This window comes from Nipponia nippon, unplaced genomic scaffold (assembly GCF_047370975.1).
Source record: "Nipponia nippon isolate SJK-2023a ecotype South Korea unplaced genomic scaffold, ASM4737097v1 scaffold_13, whole genome shotgun sequence".
Taxonomy (NCBI): Eukaryota; Metazoa; Chordata; class Aves; order Pelecaniformes; family Threskiornithidae; genus Nipponia; species Nipponia nippon.
Window position 1 is genome coordinate 11,963,117 of NW_028262324.1, and position 17,224 is coordinate 11,980,340.

The 17,224-nt window shown below is 43.2% G+C and overlaps 2 protein-coding genes across 3 annotated transcripts; one reads left to right on the forward strand and one right to left on the reverse strand.

Annotated features, from left to right (window-relative positions):
- Nucleotides 1–229: 229 nt before the first annotated feature.
- Nucleotides 230–10,172, forward strand: LOC104009596 (negative elongation factor D). Of its 2 annotated transcripts, XM_087749808.1 has the most exons (15): nucleotides 234–567; nucleotides 1,025–1,140; nucleotides 1,321–1,430; nucleotides 2,450–2,559; nucleotides 2,882–2,989; nucleotides 3,575–3,727; nucleotides 4,515–4,645; nucleotides 5,072–5,237; nucleotides 5,894–6,028; nucleotides 6,573–6,712; nucleotides 7,427–7,541; nucleotides 7,877–7,972; nucleotides 8,216–8,356; nucleotides 8,725–8,854; nucleotides 9,248–10,172. In XM_087749808.1, exons 1-15 carry the CDS (start codon nucleotides 502–504, stop codon nucleotides 9,280–9,282), a joined length of 1,752 nt encoding a protein of 583 aa, XP_087605934.1. In that variant the 5' UTR covers nucleotides 234–501; the 3' UTR covers nucleotides 9,283–10,172. The 2 variants fall into 2 exon arrangements, with proteins under 2 accessions (XP_087605933.1, XP_087605934.1); XM_087749807.1 differs by lacking the exon at nucleotides 9,248–10,172 and having other exon boundaries at nucleotides 230–567; nucleotides 8,725–9,204.
- A 990-nt stretch (nucleotides 10,173–11,162) lies between these two features.
- On the reverse strand, nucleotides 11,163–17,135 carry CTSZ (cathepsin Z). The gene is made up of 6 exons (XM_087749809.1): nucleotides 16,908–17,135; nucleotides 16,434–16,597; nucleotides 14,410–14,589; nucleotides 13,092–13,242; nucleotides 12,675–12,837; nucleotides 11,163–12,116 (listed from the first exon to the last, which is right to left on the reverse strand). Exons 1-6 carry the CDS (start codon nucleotides 17,093–17,095, stop codon nucleotides 12,003–12,005), a joined length of 960 nt encoding a protein of 319 aa, XP_087605935.1. The 5' UTR covers nucleotides 17,096–17,135; the 3' UTR covers nucleotides 11,163–12,002.
- Between the last annotated feature and the right edge of the window lie 89 nt (nucleotides 17,136–17,224).

The following is a 17,224-nucleotide window of genomic DNA, read 5'->3' on the forward strand; positions in this document are numbered from 1 at the left end:
GCAGCCCTGGCCACGAGCAGGGACTTCTTCAGCCAGGCCAGGTCGCTCAGAGCCCCCTCCAGCCTGGCCTTGAGCGTTTCCAGGGATGGGGCATCCACCGCCTCCCTGGGCAACCTGTGCCAGTGCCTCACCACCCTTAGCATCAAACATTTCTTCCATCTGGCGGATGCTGGTGCTCCGGCAGAGCCGCGCTGAGGCGTGAGGCTCCGCCGGCCCAGGCCGCGCTGCCGCCGGCCCCTCTCAGCACGTCCCCGGGCGGGGGACGGGCCTGGGGGCGGGCAATTCCCCACCGTCCCGCAGCGGCAGGAAGGGGCCGGCTTTCAGGCACCAGCCGCCCCCCGCTCCCAGGGGATCCCCCCCTCCCCTCCCCGGCGCTGGCAGCGGCTCCCCGCTCTCGGCGCCCGCCATTCCGCGCCGCTCCGCTCCGCCCAGGAGGGCGGTCGCGGCCTGGTTCCGGCCGTCGCCGCGGTTTTTTCGGCCCGGGGCGGGGCGGGAGGAGCCATGGAGGACGCCGATTACTTCGAAGGCAGCGCGGCGGAGTGGGGGAACGAGGCGGACGGAGGGACGGTGAGCGCTTGGCGGCGCGGAGCTCCCCGGTCGTGCGGGGGGAGCCGGCGGCTCGGCGTCGGGCCCGAAAGCGGCCTGTGAGGGGGAGCGCTCTCCCTCCGCGCCGCGCCGGGGAGCGGAGGGCTTCTCCCGAGGGACGCCGCCTGCTCCCCGCTCCGGGGCTCCCCTCTCCGGGGCTCCGAGCCGAGGCGGGGAGGGAGGGCGGGCGGGCGGGGAAGGCTTCCCTGTGGTGGGGCCTTGGGGCTTTTAACGGAGGGGGTTAAAAAGGAGGAAAACAACTGCAAGGCGGCGCTTGTTTTTGCGCCTTCTCCGTTACGAAGTCGTATTTGTCTGGGGAGCAGGCGGCTTGGTGTGGTGAAGTGCGGCGTGTGAGCTTCTGTGGGCAAAAATAGCCCCAGTGTGGGAGTACGGGGGGAAGCGGGGCGAGAGCTGGCTGACCTGACTGTGCTTGCAACAGCAAGATGATGAAGATGGAGAGGGAGAAGATGATGCTGAAGTCCAGCAAGAATGCCTGAAGAAGTTTTCAACCCCAGACTATATAATGGAGCCGTCTATCTTTAACACGTTAAAGAGGTGAGCGTACCCTTATGTGTGTTACAGTGTATGTGTTATAGATGCAGTGTTACCGCTTTGTATGGAAGTGTGTGTGAAGATAGATAAATGATGCTATTGTTTTCCCTTTATTTAGCGTTCAGTTGGTTTTGGTTTTTTTAATATAACTTTCAAATAGTTCTTTTCCAATCCTTTCATCAGGTATTTCCAAGCAGGAGGTTCTCCAGAGAATGTTATCCAGCTCCTCTCTGAAAACTACACGGCAGTGGCACAGACTGTAAATTTGCTGGCAGAGTGGCTCATTCAAACAGGTATAAGTGATACAGTAGAATTTGGGTCTGTAGGCTTTCTTTTGTCAGAAATATCTGAATTGGTGGCAAATTTGATCATACTCGGGAAGTGGATCGTTATGAAGTTGTCATCCTGTATGTGACTAAATTCTTTATAGTAATAAGTTTATTCTGCTCAGAGAAAGAGTGATCTGTTGATGCACAGCTTGAAATGCCCATAGACTGTATTATGAAGGGTAATATAGTTGAAGCAACTGCATAAACTGTAATTTCTTTTTGTTTTCATGCACAAGGGCAAGGGTACTGTTACATAGATACTATTAGCGATGTTTGATATTTTGTAATAGTGTTATATAATTAATATTGAAAAGAACAATTACCTTATTACTAGTTACTATTCCCTTTCAGTGGGTCAGTGGTTAGATGGAAGGTTCTCATTTGGGTGCCTGTGTTACCAGTCTGCTTATGAATTCTTCAGCAGCCTCTTACAAGACATGTTCAGCATTAACTTGTGGTATCTTTGTCCCTGAGCTAGTATAATATCAGAAGTATTATACTCTGATCTCAGAAACATAGAACTACTTATTACTACTTTGTGTATTGTTTTGTAGTATACTATCAAACCTACTGATAGCCAATATATTAAAAGGATGGACTTTAGTCTGTAGTAAGTGTGTTTGTGCACCAATCCTGATAATCCCTTTTGTGTTTAAGTTATACACATTTTGCTATCGTGCCCAGTAGCAGTCTTGTGAGATGCCTGGCCTTGCTGTTTGCGTGACTGGTGAAGAGAGTAAGAGGAAAAGGACTAGTGTAACCTGCCTGTGATCCTAAACGGTCTGCATTTAGGGAAAAAAAGATTGAGAATCTCCAAATCTGTCTGTATCAGAGTGGCTTGGTAGCAGAACTGATGGCTCTCCTCTCATCTTCTGCATGTTGATAAATTTCTGAGTAGTTTCTGTTCTTGTTGAAAAATTTAAGATGTTGCTGCTATGTTTGATTGGATTGCACCTGCCAAGTTTTTTGTTCCTTCTATACAGGTGTTGAGCCAGTGCAAGTTCAGGAGACTGTAGAAAACCATTTAAAGAGCTTACTTATCAAGCATTTTGACCCTCGGAAAGCAGATTCCATCTTTACAGAGGAAGGAGAGGTGTGCATGGAATCCGTGTTGCTGTCTTTACATGAGTGGATCCTACATAGACGCCGTCATCTGATGGAGTAGTAGATGGTGGGGGAAGGGAAATTGTATCTTCAAAGCTCTTTTGTTAAGACACAACTGGTTTCAGAAAACCAACTGTATTTCACTGGAGTCTTCAGAGGCTTAGAGAACTTAGAAACTTTGACTGTATCCTCCTTTGTAATAAAGTCCTGTATAATGACTCGCAGGACTCCCGAGAGGTAAAAGGCTTACTTTTAATGATCTTGACAACTAGATATTCTTACGTTTCTCTCTATTGCTCTGATCTTTTCAGACTCCAGCCTGGCTTGAGCAAATGATAGCACACACTACGTGGAGAGATCTCTTTTACAAGTTGGCAGAAGCCCATCCCGACTGTTTAATGCTTAATTTTACTGTGAAGGTAGTATACTCAAGTCTAATAAATGAGAATATTCATAAAGGGCTAATTGTTCTGGCATCAAATATTGGGTGTGTGGTCTTGCCTGTATCTTTTTATGTATTCCTGCATAATACTGCTTATTCAAATGCCAGAACAGTACAAGTACATCTTGGTGGGAGGAATTGTGTTACAGGTTGCAAGTAGGAAGTATAGTTTTGCAGTTTGAAGGACTACTTTTTGAGTTTTTTGTTGAGCTTTTTTGTTTTGTTGTGGTTTGGTTTTTTGTTTTCTTTGATCTGTATTTGAAAATTCTGGATTTCCAGTGCAGTGGAACACTTCAGTCAGTTTTGTATGTTTCCGTGACAGGGAAAGAATATTATGATATGTTTTGGTGTGCTCTGAAGTTTTCTTAGATCATTATGGTTTACTTTCTTTTTGCTACATCTTTATTGGTTCCCTTCTCTGTAGTCTAAAAGATGAATGTGAATTCCAGTAAGCGTATGCAGAGGCAAATCTTACATTCTCTGTGTTCTTCTGGACTTGTTAGGATATCTAAAATATAAATGTAAATAATACAAGTTTTCTGTGATGTTTTTGTTTTTATAGCTTATATCTGATGCTGGATATCAAGGGGAAATAACCAGTGTTTCAACAGCATGTCAGCAACTAGAAGTATTTTCCAGAGTCCTGCGTACATCTCTGGCAACAATTTTAGATGGAGGAGAAGAAAACCTTGAAAAAAACCTCCCTGAGTTTGCTGTAAGTTTTTGTTTGTTTGTTTGTTTTATTTTTTCCTTTTTATGTGGTTTATGTGGAAAGAAAATAGTGTTTTCCTTTCTGGTTAGGATATACAAATCATTGTGGGATTGTAGAGAATCTTGACATCTTATCAAATCTTACAAAATCTTATGAAGGGAAGGTATATCTGAGTTCAAAAATAGAAATTTATGCTTTTTTGGTCATTCTGTGACCAAGAATTCCTTGGGTTGCTTATGTGACGTTTCTTATATTTATTAAATGGATTGTAAAAAGGTGAAGGCAGGCTGTTGTCTTTCACTTTTAATGCAAGATCTGAAGATCAGTCTAGTCAATCCCCTGGCAAATTAAAATAATTCTTTTATCATCCACGTCAGTGAGAAAGTTGCCATCTGAATCAGCCCAGCATATGCTCCATATTGTGAAATAGCATAATGACTTTTGGATGGCTATTTACTTCTCTCACTTTTTAAATATCGTGGAGAAAGTACTGAGTGTAAGTAGGATGGAATTTCCTCTCAATTTTGGCATTTAAGAAACAAAGTTCTCAATTTAGCCATTTCTTCTTGCATGGTATCAGTCCGTAGTGATACTATTCTTTTCTGTACTTTCTTCTTGGCTGTTGGGTTTTTGGTTTTCTTGTTTAGATGTTTGTGATATTTTGTGTTTTTGTTTTTTTTTTTTCTTTTGATTAGTAGATTTCAGTGAAATCTTTCTATTATGGCAATCACAGAAGCATACTTGGATGTTTCTTGTTGACTGATAAGATTTTTGATGTGTGCTTCCGCAGAAGATGGTGTGCCATGGAGAACACACTTACCTTTTTGCTCAATCTATGATGTCCATATTAGCTCAAGAAGAGCAAGGAGGGTCAGCTGTCAGACGGATTGCTCAGGAGGTTCAGCGATATGCTCATGAGAAGTAAGTGGGAGTTATTATTAGTGAAATGTAAGTCACCGGAATTTGTAAACTGCTGTCTTTTGCTCATTCTTGATTACTGTTTATCAGCAAAAGGAGAATTTTTAGCTGCAACAGAGCAGTTCTTGTAGCAAGCTTTAATTCATGGAACGACAGAAAAGTTCAATGTCCTGTACTGGGAGACCTGAAATAAGAAGAGCAAAGAATTGAAGTTTCTGTCTATTAAAAAATACATATTTTTGTTATTCTATGAACATTTTAGAAACAAACAAGGGAAATACAGGCCTGTATTTCTGTAATTACCCAGGATAAAGGGTTCTGCCCTGAGGCATTACATTCCATACATTTGCCCTGTTAACTCAGTGAGGCTAAAATGAAAATGTCCGAATTCAGAAAATAAGTCACTATGTATGTTTGCTCTTCATCTAGAGGCCATGATGCCAGTCAGATCACTTTAGCGTTGGGTACTGCAGCCTCCTATCCTCGAGCGTGTCAGGCTCTTGGTGCGATGTTGTCCAAAGGAGCTCTGAATCCAGCAGATATCACTGTCCTGTTCAAAATGTTTACAAGCATGGACCCACCTCCAGTAGAACTGGTTAGTAGTTATCTTTTTATAACCTCTGAAACTTACTTCTGTTACAGTAGCACTCGGAAATATGAGGTCGTCTTGTGTTAAGTGTTGTATCGACACAAAATAGAAGTTAGCACTCAGACTCATCCCTCTATAATTTGAAGTAATGTCTAAATGTGAAACTACTACTTGTATTCTATTTTGCATTAGCTTGTGGATTTATTTATTTACTTATTTTTAATCATTCCAAGTTGGTTTTTTACATATAATTAAATTAATTAAAGAACTTCTCAATAGGAGATAAAGATGGTAAGGAATTAATTAACTTCTTTTAATAAAAAAGCCCACCCAGTTTTGGAGTTTGTTATAAGTAGGCCTGAATTCGGATTTCCCACTGCCTCGTTCTAACATGGGTTCTGGTAACAAATGGTGGCATTTGGATGCTTTAGCAGTATAGTCTGTAGCTCTGTTGTGGGGTGCCGTTTTTGTTTGGTTTGGTTTTGTGGTTTTTTCTGTGTATGTGTCAAAAGTTTGGGTCTCTTCAGAAAACTAGCTAACCTACTCCCAAGGGGGAATGTGTAATATCTCATTCTATGCAAGGTATATCAGATGCAAAAATTATAGTTTTAGTCACCTCCCATAATTCTCAGGCTCTAATAAACCATTCGTTTTCTTCACAGATTCGAGTACCTGCCTTTCTGGACCTCTTCATGCAGTCATTGTTTAAGCCAGGTGCTAAGATCAACCAGGACCACAAACATAAATATATTCACATACTGGCATATGCAGCTAGTGTAGTAGAGATGTGGAAAAAGGTAATGTTCAGTTCTGTGAATAACATTATTTTTACCTACAGTGGCCTGACTGTGCTGAAGAATATATATGGTCATGAAGTTACTCAGTTTAAAATAATGCATTCAGCTTGATTTACATATTTTAATATGAAATGTTTCTGGCTTCAACTGAAATGACTAAAAAATGTTGATCTTGAAGATCCCTGAGGATCAAATAGTACTATAAAAGCCTGAGCGCACTGGGTATTTTTGCTCTTTTCCCTCACCACCCCCCAAAGGTTATCAGTAGCAGTTCTCTGCTACTAGAACCATATGTGCTTTCTCAGAGGAAGAGGAATTTAATTCTATGAAGTGGACAGAGCAAGTCTTAGGGAATTAAATAAAGCAAACATCCTTGTACTTTAGCTCATTGATACTTCGTTCTTCTGAAACTTGCATTTGAGTCTGAATTTTGAGAAATATGATGTAATCTTAGGCTTATCACAGGTTACAATTCCTTTCCTTAAATAACCGAAGGCATCCTGTATGTTCATGACTCTTGCATTCAAACTTTGCAATTTTTCAGAACAAGAGAGTCAGCATAAACAAGGATGAACTCAAGTCAACTTCAAAAGCCATTGAAACTGTTCACAATCTGTGCTGCAATGAGAACAAAGGAGCATCAGAGTTGGTTGCAGAACTGAGCACTCTTTATCAGTGCATCAGGTGAGCAGAGAGACTGGTCCCAGGCCTCAGTTGTTGGAAGGAAAGTATTATTTAGAGAGGCAATACTGCTAAAGGGAAATGCCTTTGTGGGCTACTCTGTGAGGACATCCTCGTTGTGGACTACATGAAGATGTGGTCTGAAAGCAGCTTTCAGAATTGTACATCTGACTTTTTGGAATCTCTTTCCTGAGGACATAGATTCTGCCTTTCACTGACAATTTGTCCTTGTGTCACAGAATATGCTCTTCTCTGCCGCTGGAAACAGATGTCAGATTACTTTGTCTTCCTAATAAAGCTTTCCTAGCAATAGAGGCTTTTAAATAGACGCTTTTTCTTCTCCTTTTAAAAGTATGAAATAGCAGACATTGAATAAACAGGAACAAACTCGGAGGGTACATGAATCTCGTTGCTTATGTTTTGCATTTTGTGCTGAGCAGGGAGTGTCTTTGTAGAAAGAATTTTGCTCTGGCCTATCCCACCCCCCCCGATGTGCTGGCAACTTTTCAAACAAAACTTTTGAGCTTTATTAATTCTGCTGTAAGTTAAACTGAAACTTGCAACCATTAGAATATACTGAAAGGTGATTTTTTTTAAATTTACTGGGAGTTTTTTGTTTTGAGGTTTGAGGGTTTTTTGTCTTTTGTTCTGGTGTGGGGTTTTTGGTTTTTGGTTTTTTTTGATGCTCCTGTGCTGAAGTGATCTCTTCTTCTGTAGGTTCCCAGTGGTGGCAATGGGTGTATTAAAGTGGGTGGATTGGACAGTGTCAGAACCACGATACTTCCAGCTGCAGACTGATCACACTCCGGTTCATCTGGCATTATTGGATGAGGTAAAAGCGCATATAAAATCTTGCTGGAGAGTAAAAACACTTTTGATGCTTGTAACTGGATGTACATCCAGTTCACTGGATGCCTAGCATTTGCAGTAAGTCAGTAAATATACAGAGATGAATCTGTTTCTGTTCAGAGTTAATTATTTGGTTTTGTCATCTCAGCATTATTTACACTAGGAAAACTTAGGCATCAAAGAAGGAAATGGTGGAATACTTTTCTAAAAGAATTTACATCTGGCACTGAACGTCAATGTAAACTTGTCTAATAAAGACTGGGGCATTGGTTTTTAAATCGAAGTTCTGAGGGTCTAACTTTATTCTCTTCTTTGCAGATCAGTACATGCCATCAGCTGCTTCATCCCCAAGTTCTGCAACTTCTTGTCAAGCTCTTCGAAACAGAACATTCGCAGCTTGATGTAATGGAGCAGGTAATTCTCAAAGGATTTGGTATTTGTGTTCCTTCATGTTAGTTACACTTCCTCAAGATAACAGCTTTCACTGTCACAGGGGTTTTAAGAGTTTAATTTAGGAATATGGTCACGGTTAAAAAGTAACGTAGCAGATATTGAATCAATAAGAAGGAGCACTAAAAATTGCACGCTTTTGAGAGGAAGTTCTAATCTGTTGTTTTCTTCTCCTCCCCCTCCCACCCCCCTGACCCTCGCCATCAGCTGGAGTTGAAGAAGACTCTCCTGGATAGAATGGTGCACTTACTCAGCCGAGGATATGTCCTGCCTGTTGTCAGCTATATCCGCAAATGCCTGGAGAAGCTAGATACAGATATCTCTCTCATCAGATATTTTGTTACAGAGGTCAGCAGCAAAAATTGTGTTTACTAACATACAGAAATAAACTTTAATATCAGTTGTATGTGTTTGGATATTAAATCAGCTTGCCTTCGATTCAAAAATATTTTAAGATATGAGATCAGGTTTTGAGCAATGTGTATGTAATATCAGTATTCACTAAGATGTGACTTCGTCCTACTGACTCCTGACTTCTGAGAGTGTTAAGGTACTGGGTAGAGCACCACAAGAATACATAATTAATTACTTGTATGGAGAACAAGAGGTCTCAAGTGCAACTACGTGTATGCTTTCAAGACTAGTATTGTGAATTAAATATTGTCCCTGCTACCCCTCTAACTGGAAGAATAACCCATTTTTGTCTGCTGTTTCAGGTGCTGGATGTGATTGCTCCTCCATATACCTCAGACTTTGTACAGCTTTTTCTTCCGATCTTGGAGAATGAAAGTATTGCAGGTACTATTAAAACAGAAGGCGAACATGATCCTGTCACTGAGTTTATAGGTAAGTCACATCTATTCATTGTGTACCTTCTTCCTCTTGTATTTGCTACAATTTGCAAATAAAGTTTAGGAGGAGGCGTGCTAAAAATAGGAATGCCTGCCAGATATTTCCACAGATTACTTCCCTTCCTATCCCTTCCTTATTACAGCGCTTGTTCTCAAAAAGCAGTATATATCTTCAAGTTCCTCACTACTACCCAGAGATTCTTGATTAAAGGAAAATTGTTAAACACAGGCCCTCAAAAGGGAAGTAGTCTGTCATAATACATTCCTATCCTAAAACAACATCTGTCCAGATTCTAAAATCCTGATTATTTACATAATGCAGAAATCTGCATGCAAACAGATAAATCAGAGTAATGTACTGAACACTTTTTTTTTCTTTTCTTTTAAGCTCATTGCAAATCTAACTTTATTATGATGAACTAAGCAGTGGAAAATATCAAGAAGGCAGAGCACATGATCACTACTTTGCTACACTCTCCACCAGTAAGGTTCTATAACTGGGCAACACAGCAGAAAAAAAACCCCCAAAAACCCAAAACAAGGAAGACAGGGCTGAAGGGCATCTGATTGACTTGCGTGGTGACCTTGAGCTTCATAGCAGAGGACTGTTCATGTACTTTGGAAGATTGAGTAATACTGACGGATTTTCTGTTGTTAGACAAATCAGTATAAATCTGAATCTTCTGATGGGGATAGCAGGAGAGAAACAGATTTATTTGCAAGAATGCTATTTTGGTTACTTGCAGAATGTGTCGCTGATACTTTGTGTAATATACAAAACCTGAAGAATGGGGAACGTAGTTCCTAGTAAAAATACTTTGCAGATAGTTCTCTGAAGACTAAATCTTGAATGCTCTAGCTTTTGATGTTACGCGTTGTAAAAAAGGAATTTGTTTGATTAGCTCTGTGCTGCAGAGAAGCCATAATGCCTCTTTCTCACCTTTGCATTGTATTAGAATTCTAAATATCCTACATATTTACTGCTATGAAAAAAACCTGTTTTGTGTAACACAAGTGGAGTTTTAACAATCAAGGTTAGTTTTGTATTAACAGGTGAATCCTATGTGTGTGTGTTATCTTTCAGAATCTATTTTTTTGTTAAATAGATGCATCAGACGTTACTGGTAAGTTTCATTACCATGTCAGAATTCGACTGCGGTCCAAAAACATGAATGTCTGCAGAGATTTCATTACTGCTTGTTGTGGCTTGGTTTTTATACTTATCTCCACTCTGTCCTGGTTGATGCCAAACAGTGGGGGATACACCCAAGATTATAATTTACCTTTAAATAAAGGTGTTTTTCTTTTCCAGAGATTTCTTTCAAAGTTTCATTAAGACTGCTCTTTCCGTTCATTGGGCTGGATTTGTCTTTGTACAGGCAAATAGCTTGTTTAAAAGTGAGGGGTATAGATAAGCCCATTGTGCTTTTCCAAGCACATCTGTTTTCTGAAGAGCCTGCTTTCTGAAAGGTAGTGACATGGATGTAAATTTAAAAAGGACATCACTTTGTTCTTCTCTGTTGTCACTGATCCATGAATGGGAACTCTAAAGTACCATAATTCTTGAGACAGCAGCCAGTTGTATAGGTTCTTAACTCCTTTTAAAAGGAGTGCATCTTCCCTTTCCTCAGCTGGTCCCTCACCTACGTACTCCACGGTGACTGAGCTTACCCTAACACCACTTACAGTGCTCTAACGAACTTAAAGCACAGCCTGAAAAGGGCAAAACTTGCTTCTGCAGAAGCTGTTCTGAACTTCTTTGTGTATCTTTGAATAGAAGATGTACTGTCATTCCAGCTAACTCTCACCATTCAAACCTGCATGAGACCTACTTTTCATAATATTTGAGTAGAATTAGCATACCTGTTTGGCTGTTTGTAGCCCCTGACTTCCTTTCTCTTGTGGGATTAGCTACAGAAACAATTCACCCTATAGGGCTTCATATCACCTGTATCATCTTTTAGTGATAAGAGCAGTTTGTTCCTCTGTCCATTGCAAATTTGCCAGCTGTTCAAAGTATACTTCTGCTTTCCTCTGCGTTCAGGCTTGGTATTGCTTCCTCTAAATGCTTGAGCTCCTCTGTACTTACCCACACAGATGACTTTTAACTAGTTAAAACTTCCGCGATGCTGTGATCAGTACTGTTACACTACCACGTTCATAGCTCAAAGGAACTTAAGTTACAGCAGGCACTGCACCTTGGCAGAATTAATCCTTATTGGCACTAGTCTGCCATGTGAGACTGCTTGTTAGGTACAACAACAGAAGATGACTAAAAACACATTAATAAGCATACAGTCATGTAAGAGAAAAAATGTCCGTTTATTAAGTGCAATTAACAATGCCAGTTCGTAACACTTTATATGGCACTGATTGGCCACTTCAAAACTGAGTCAGTTACCAAGAAGAGAATTTGCTACCTTTCTTTAAATCAGCAAAGAGTTCTGCCATTTTACGCTTGGCCTCTTTAGGAGAAATATGGCACAGCCAATCACAGATTAAAGCAGGGAATTTGAGCAAAGACTGATTAAATAACTGAGAAGTGTTTATACTTTGTCTTTTGATCAAAGTAATTCCTGTTCCATCATTGTGGTTGGACAAAAGCAACTGCATTACATGAGACTTCCAACCACAGTTTCACCAGGAGGCCAAGGAAACAACAGGAGATTTAGTTTTTGTATATAACGTGTCCAGACTTAGGGTTTTTTTTTCATCTGCATCATTCTGAGATGCTATTTGCTCAATATTGTCAGAGAATTTAATATAAGCTCTCAACCCAAATATTGAGTATACTTTTTCCTTCCCAGTATGTCTACATAATTTGTATTTTAAAAAAACCAGAAATCTACATATACAGTTTCTGTGACTAAGTCAGTATGATTTAAATAGTGTGCATTAAGGCAGACAACTTTTTCACGGGTAAATTACCTTTTCTTAAGTTGTAAATAATTATCTAAAGGCAGTTCTGTTTTTATTTTACTTTGAAGACATTGTGTGTTGCTATCTGGGCTAATTTTGCAGAGCTGCCTGATGGTGTTGAACTGTAAAAGAGTTTTAGACTGCAATCCTTTAAACAGAGAAAGGTGGTTCTGGGAAGCTTTGAAACAAAGTACTTCCGAAACAGAAAGATGTACAATGTAGAATCAAGGAAGTACAACATCTCCATATGCACAGTCCTCTTCAATAGCAAGGTTGTACTGTGCTCCTTTTCCACCTTTGTACGCGCTTGTCACAATTCTCAGCCACCCTCTTTCACCCTGTAAAGAATTAATTTGCATTGTGAGTTAGAAAAAATAACTACAGAAAATGCATGCTATTGAGTCTGTTCTGTCTTCTAAAGATGAATAATTTAAGGAAATCTAGGAATTCACTCAAGATGAAAGGTTGGACCAGATGATCCTTGGGGTCGCTTCCAACCCGGTATTCTATGATTCCATGAAGTGTAACGCTGGGTTCACAGGGCAGCCTTGTTTAAAGGGGCAATCTGCTTTGGCGAATTTACATCCCCCTCATCTATTCCAGGTATGCAACCTGATTTTTGCCTACAACTAACAGTAACTTACAGTTGCCCGTAACAGGAGCTGCATGTCCGTGGAAGGGCAGCATTTCAGATTGAGTTGACATTACTCAAATAACTTTGCCTGAATATCCTTGTCTTCAAATTAGTTAAGTTTCATTTTTTAATTGCTAGTCTAGTTCAAAGAAACTTTTACTTTTCCTGTCCACCGGCTTTGCAGCCTCCTGTTTGCAAGTGAAAACCCCCACCTTTCCTCTAAAGTCATTCTGCAAACACGTTTGTTCCCAAGTTTCCTTACCCAGGGTTCACCCCATGAGTTACGAACAATCCAGTATTCTACTCCATTTTCTACACCCCAGCCAGCCACAGATACAATGTGATTCACCACAGGCGAGGGGTTGTACTCTGTATAAAGTCCTCCAGTGTAAGCATCCAACTTTTCAGTAGCCATTATGCCGCAGCTGTAACAAAACAGAGAAAGCATTTTTATACAAGGGGATCGGGGCAGGGGCCTGGCTAAAAAACAATTGGTTTTCTTGCATTTTGACTTCAGAGCTCAATTTATCTACAAACAAGCTAAAGTCTGCACACTAGTGCAGAGCTGCTAACGTATGCTAGAGTGGAGAAGTACACTTCAGTCACTAGAATGAGTTTCAAGTATTTAAATCCCAATATTGCTAGTAAATAAACAACTATTCAAGATTTTTTTTATTACCTAATTGGTCCATTAGTATAGATTTCTGCCATCATTTTTTCTCTTCCCCTGACAGACCCGTAGTCAGCAACTTTCCAGAGAGTGTAGTTCTTTATCACATGGCATTCTCCAAAAGTGACACAAGTTCCACACTGGTTAAACTTCTTACACTCTACAAAACAAAAGTGAGATTAGCACTGCAAGAGAACGCTTTTCTTCACGTGAATTAATGATACCTCACTGTCGGGGTTTAACCCCAGTGGGCAAGAAGCACCACGCAGCTGCTCGCTCACCCTCCCTCCCCGCAGTGCGATGGGGGAGGAAATCAGAAAAAACAGAAGTAAAACCCATGGGTTGAGACAAAGACAGTTTAATAGGACAGCAAAAGAAGAGAAAATAATAATAATAGAATATACAAAACAAGTGATGCACGATGCAATTGCTCACCACCCGCTGACTGATGCCCAGCCCATCCCTGAGCAGCGATCGCTGCCCCCCGGCCAGCTCCCCCAGTTTCTGTACTGGGCATGACGCCATACGGTATGGAATAGCCCTCGGGCCAGTCTGGGCCAGCTGTCCTGGCCATGTCCCCTCCCAGCTCCTTGGGCACCGGGCAGAGCAGGGGAAGCTGAGAAGTCCTTGACTGGTGTAAGCACCACTTAGCAACAACTAAAACATCAGTGCGTTATCAACACACTCTCATGCTAAATCCAAAACATGGCACTACACCAGCTACTAGGAAGAAAATTAACTCTATCCCAGCCAAAACCAGGACATGCACCAAGCTTTTTTCCTTTTAACCTATTTGAGGCAGATATTAATAACTTAATTACTAACACATACTCTCTCTGGTGAACTAAATTCCTTTCTGGAAACCACATTTGAAATCTCTCCAATCACTAGTTACTGTTCTTTACTTCATAGGCACAAGCGCTTTAATGAGGAAACGTTTCAGATGTGCTTCTCTACAGATACAGACACTATTCCAGTCATACCTGACCAGACAAAGCTTACATTTCTCCTTTGTTTAGCTTGAGGCAACACTTGTAAATATTTCAGTACATTAGAGATCGTATATCACAGATGTAAGAGATTAAGTTTAAACAATTTAGCTGTGCAAACTTGTTTGGGCATGACTTAATGCTATGCTGTCTGGCTGGAGTAAGACAACACACACAGGTCTGTAAGGAAAACCTGTTCTGTCAGTCGAAGAGCAGGTACTGCACTGAAAGGCAGGAACCAGTACGCTGAAAACCCCCCAAAATATCTTTTATTTAATATCAAGATCTGCTAAACCTGGGATGAAGCCCTACAGCAAAGGAAATAATAGGCATCGTACTTTGATCCTTCGCTTGGTAGTTGTTGCAGGTCTCATCTGGAATGCCGTGGTCATGGGCATACATCCAGACACCTGAGTGGTCGCCGCCTTCACAGGATCCCGCGTCAGCACAATCAATCACATTCTGAACAGAGAGGTAGGCAGAAGGCCATGCACCTTTTCTCTTTATGTTGATTCGATCTGTAAGGATAAGAAATGGGTTTTCGTTAGTGGAATACGTGGGTGGTTACACATTGCAACTAGTGTTAAAACTGTCTCTCCTTCCTTGAGCCTGTAACTGTTTGCAGGCAACTGTACTTGCAGTTGGAAAAGCCTCTGCTGTCGACAGCGAGGCACATAGCACCACCCAACTCACACCGGCAGGCTGAGTTATTATCGTGGGTTTCCATTAGAAGTTTTTTCCATTAAAAACTCAGGAAAAACATGCAGATGAGTAAGATCTGTTGAAAGCCTTGAAGTGCCCTAGACCTCTTTTAATTCAAATCACTGCTTCTGAAAACTTCCAGATCTGTTTCCTGGCTTTGACTGCAAAGAGTTTTCAAATACACATCATAAAGCCAGCTCTCACTAGCCTCTTTTACAGGAGTCAAGATTTATGCATAAACCCATGCAGAGAGTCATAAGCCCACGCGGCCCAGGCTGAGAGACAGTCTTCAGCCACTTAAAGCAAGGAAAAGCTTTCAGAAATATATCCTTGTGGTTATGTCAGCATCTCGCTGTTATCCTGCCATCTCAGACAGGCATCGCCACCCTGCTGCCTTATTTTGTCAGAAACAACGAGCTTACGTGGCAGAAAAGCGTCCCGGTTTATAAATAAACCGCTTCTCACAGTGCATTAACAGTCTTAACTGATGCCGCTGTAGTACTTTTAATCCTATCAGTACTAACAACATTCCAATTATACGTGACAGAACTGGGAGGCATCATCCCAGCCTAGTCTTCCAGCAGCAAGAGGAGTGAATGCTTTAACTATTCACAGCAGTTAAAAAAATATTCTGATTATTAAAAATCAACCTTTTATCCTTACAAAGATGCACATACTGGCATACCTACCTACACAATTAAGTTTTAACTAAAGTTATATAAATGAAGAAGTTGATATATTTTATCTACCCTAGTACTTTACTACATCACAACAGGTTTGGTACACGTCTGTATTCTTGTACTGCTGAAGAACAGATCCTTCGCAATTCCTGCTGGCTGCTCACCCCTGCGTTCTCTTCCCATTTCTGCACAATTTCCTCTATTTCTCCTTCACAGCTAATCCTCTTACAGCCCCCCTGCACAGACAGCACTTCAGCACGTTACTGCTGCATGCAAATCATCGCATATTCTCTCTAGAGAAAATATTTCTCCAGCTGAAGCAAACACCTACTTCCCTTTCCCCAAGAAAAATGCTGATAGAAAGGCATCTGCTGCAACGGGATTTGTCTGTACGCTGTGGTAGTCAGTTCATTCGAATGACGGGGCTCTTGAAGCCGATACCCTGCAGGCCCTTCGCACGAGAGGCAGCTGCTTTCGTTTCCTCACATCCCGGCATCACTGGATCAGCCCCTTGCTGCTGCAGGCGTGGTGCAGCAGGCTGAGGTACCACAAAAAGGGAAGGAGACACGATAACTGCTTTCGCATCTGCTGCTACCAGCACCGCACCTCCAAGAGGAGGGGCAGAAAACCCAGTTCTTGCTCCAGGCCCCAGCCAGCAGCTTGGCAGGAGCTGTGAACGCATTCCCTCTGCAAGCAGCTGTTTAACCGTGCCAGCGTTCCCCCCTTGCGTGACTTTGAGAGGGTGGGGACAGCCTCCCTGATTGCTTTCTCTATTGAAACCAAACCGCCTTCAGCTGCCAGCTTGGGAATTCCCACTGTTCCTGGTGCATTCACAGACATCTCAACCTCGGTTTTGCTGCGTTAGTCACTGCAGTAATCTGGCGCCTCTTCTTTATACCGGCGATTTTGTAAGCTGAAGCTTACCGAAAACCACAAATCACGGGGGCAGCCGGCAGCAGGCGGCCCCACGCGCGGCGTACCTGCCAAGGCGCTGGTGCTGCCGTGGGCCCAGCAGGACCCGCAGTACTGGGGGATGTGCTGGTTCCGAGTGGTGCTGGCGTAGTTGATGCCGTTGACGTTCCTCCAGTCCCAGCTCGGGGGCAGCGCCGAGACGTCCAGGTACTCGTGCGGGCGGGGGTAGGTCCTGTGGCGGGGCACGAAGAGCTAGCTCCCCTGCCGCCATGCCTGTCTTTTCAGGCAAATGAGGGGATTTTTTTTTTAAAAAAAAAAACAGCTTTTATGGAGTTTCGCAACGAGGGACCGGCGACGGGCGCGGGTCACGTGACAGCAGGCAGCGTGACCGGTCCCGTGACCGCGGAGGACACCCCCCCCCCCCCCCCCGGGCCGCCCCGGGGACCGCGGGTTGCAGAGCCCCCGGGCCGGCGGAGCGGAGCGGCCCCGGCCCCTTCCCGCGGGCTCCCCTCCGCGACGCCGCTCCGAGGGGCGAACCTCACCTCAGCCCGGGAGCCTTGCGCGGGGCCGGCTTGTAGCAGCGCTGCCCTTCCCTGAAGTAGAGGCCGGCGCGGGCGGGCGGGCAGAGGCAGCCCCACAGCAGCAGCAGGAGGGAGGCGAGGCGCCGGCACGGCCCGGCCATGCTGGCGGCGGCAGCACCTTCCCTCGCAGCGCCGCCCCGGCCCCGCATTTAAGGGCGGCGGGGAGGGCCCGGAGGGGCGGGCGGCTGCGGGGCGGGGGCGGCACCGGCGGGCGGGGCGGGGCGGGGCGGGGCGGGGCGGGGCGGGGCGGGGCGGGGCGGGGCGGGGCGGGGCGGGGC

Excerpts from the sequence above, each read along its gene's own strand:
- LOC104009596 (XM_087749807.1), top strand. The coding sequence starts at position 502 with ATGGAGGACGCCGATTACTTCGAAGGCAGCGCGGCGGAGTGGGGGAAC. Across the intron at positions 1,141-1,320 it reads ATCTTTAACACGTTAAAGAG|GTATTTCCAAGCAGGAGGTT; the intron begins GTGAGCGTACCC and ends TCCTTTCATCAG. Across the intron at positions 6,713-7,426 it reads ACTCTTTATCAGTGCATCAG|GTTCCCAGTGGTGGCAATGG; the intron begins GTGAGCAGAGAG and ends CTTCTTCTGTAG.
- CTSZ (XM_087749809.1), bottom strand. The coding sequence starts at position 17,095 with ATGCGGGGCCGGGGCGGCGCTGCGAGGGAAGGTGCTGCCGCCGCCAGC. Across the intron at positions 12,838-13,091 it reads TATACTAATGGACCAATTAG|CTGCGGCATAATGGCTACTG; the intron begins GTAATAAAAAAA and ends GTTTTGTTACAG. Across the intron at positions 12,117-12,674 it reads ACTCATGGGGTGAACCCTGG|GGTGAAAGAGGGTGGCTGAG; the intron begins GTAAGGAAACTT and ends AATTCTTTACAG.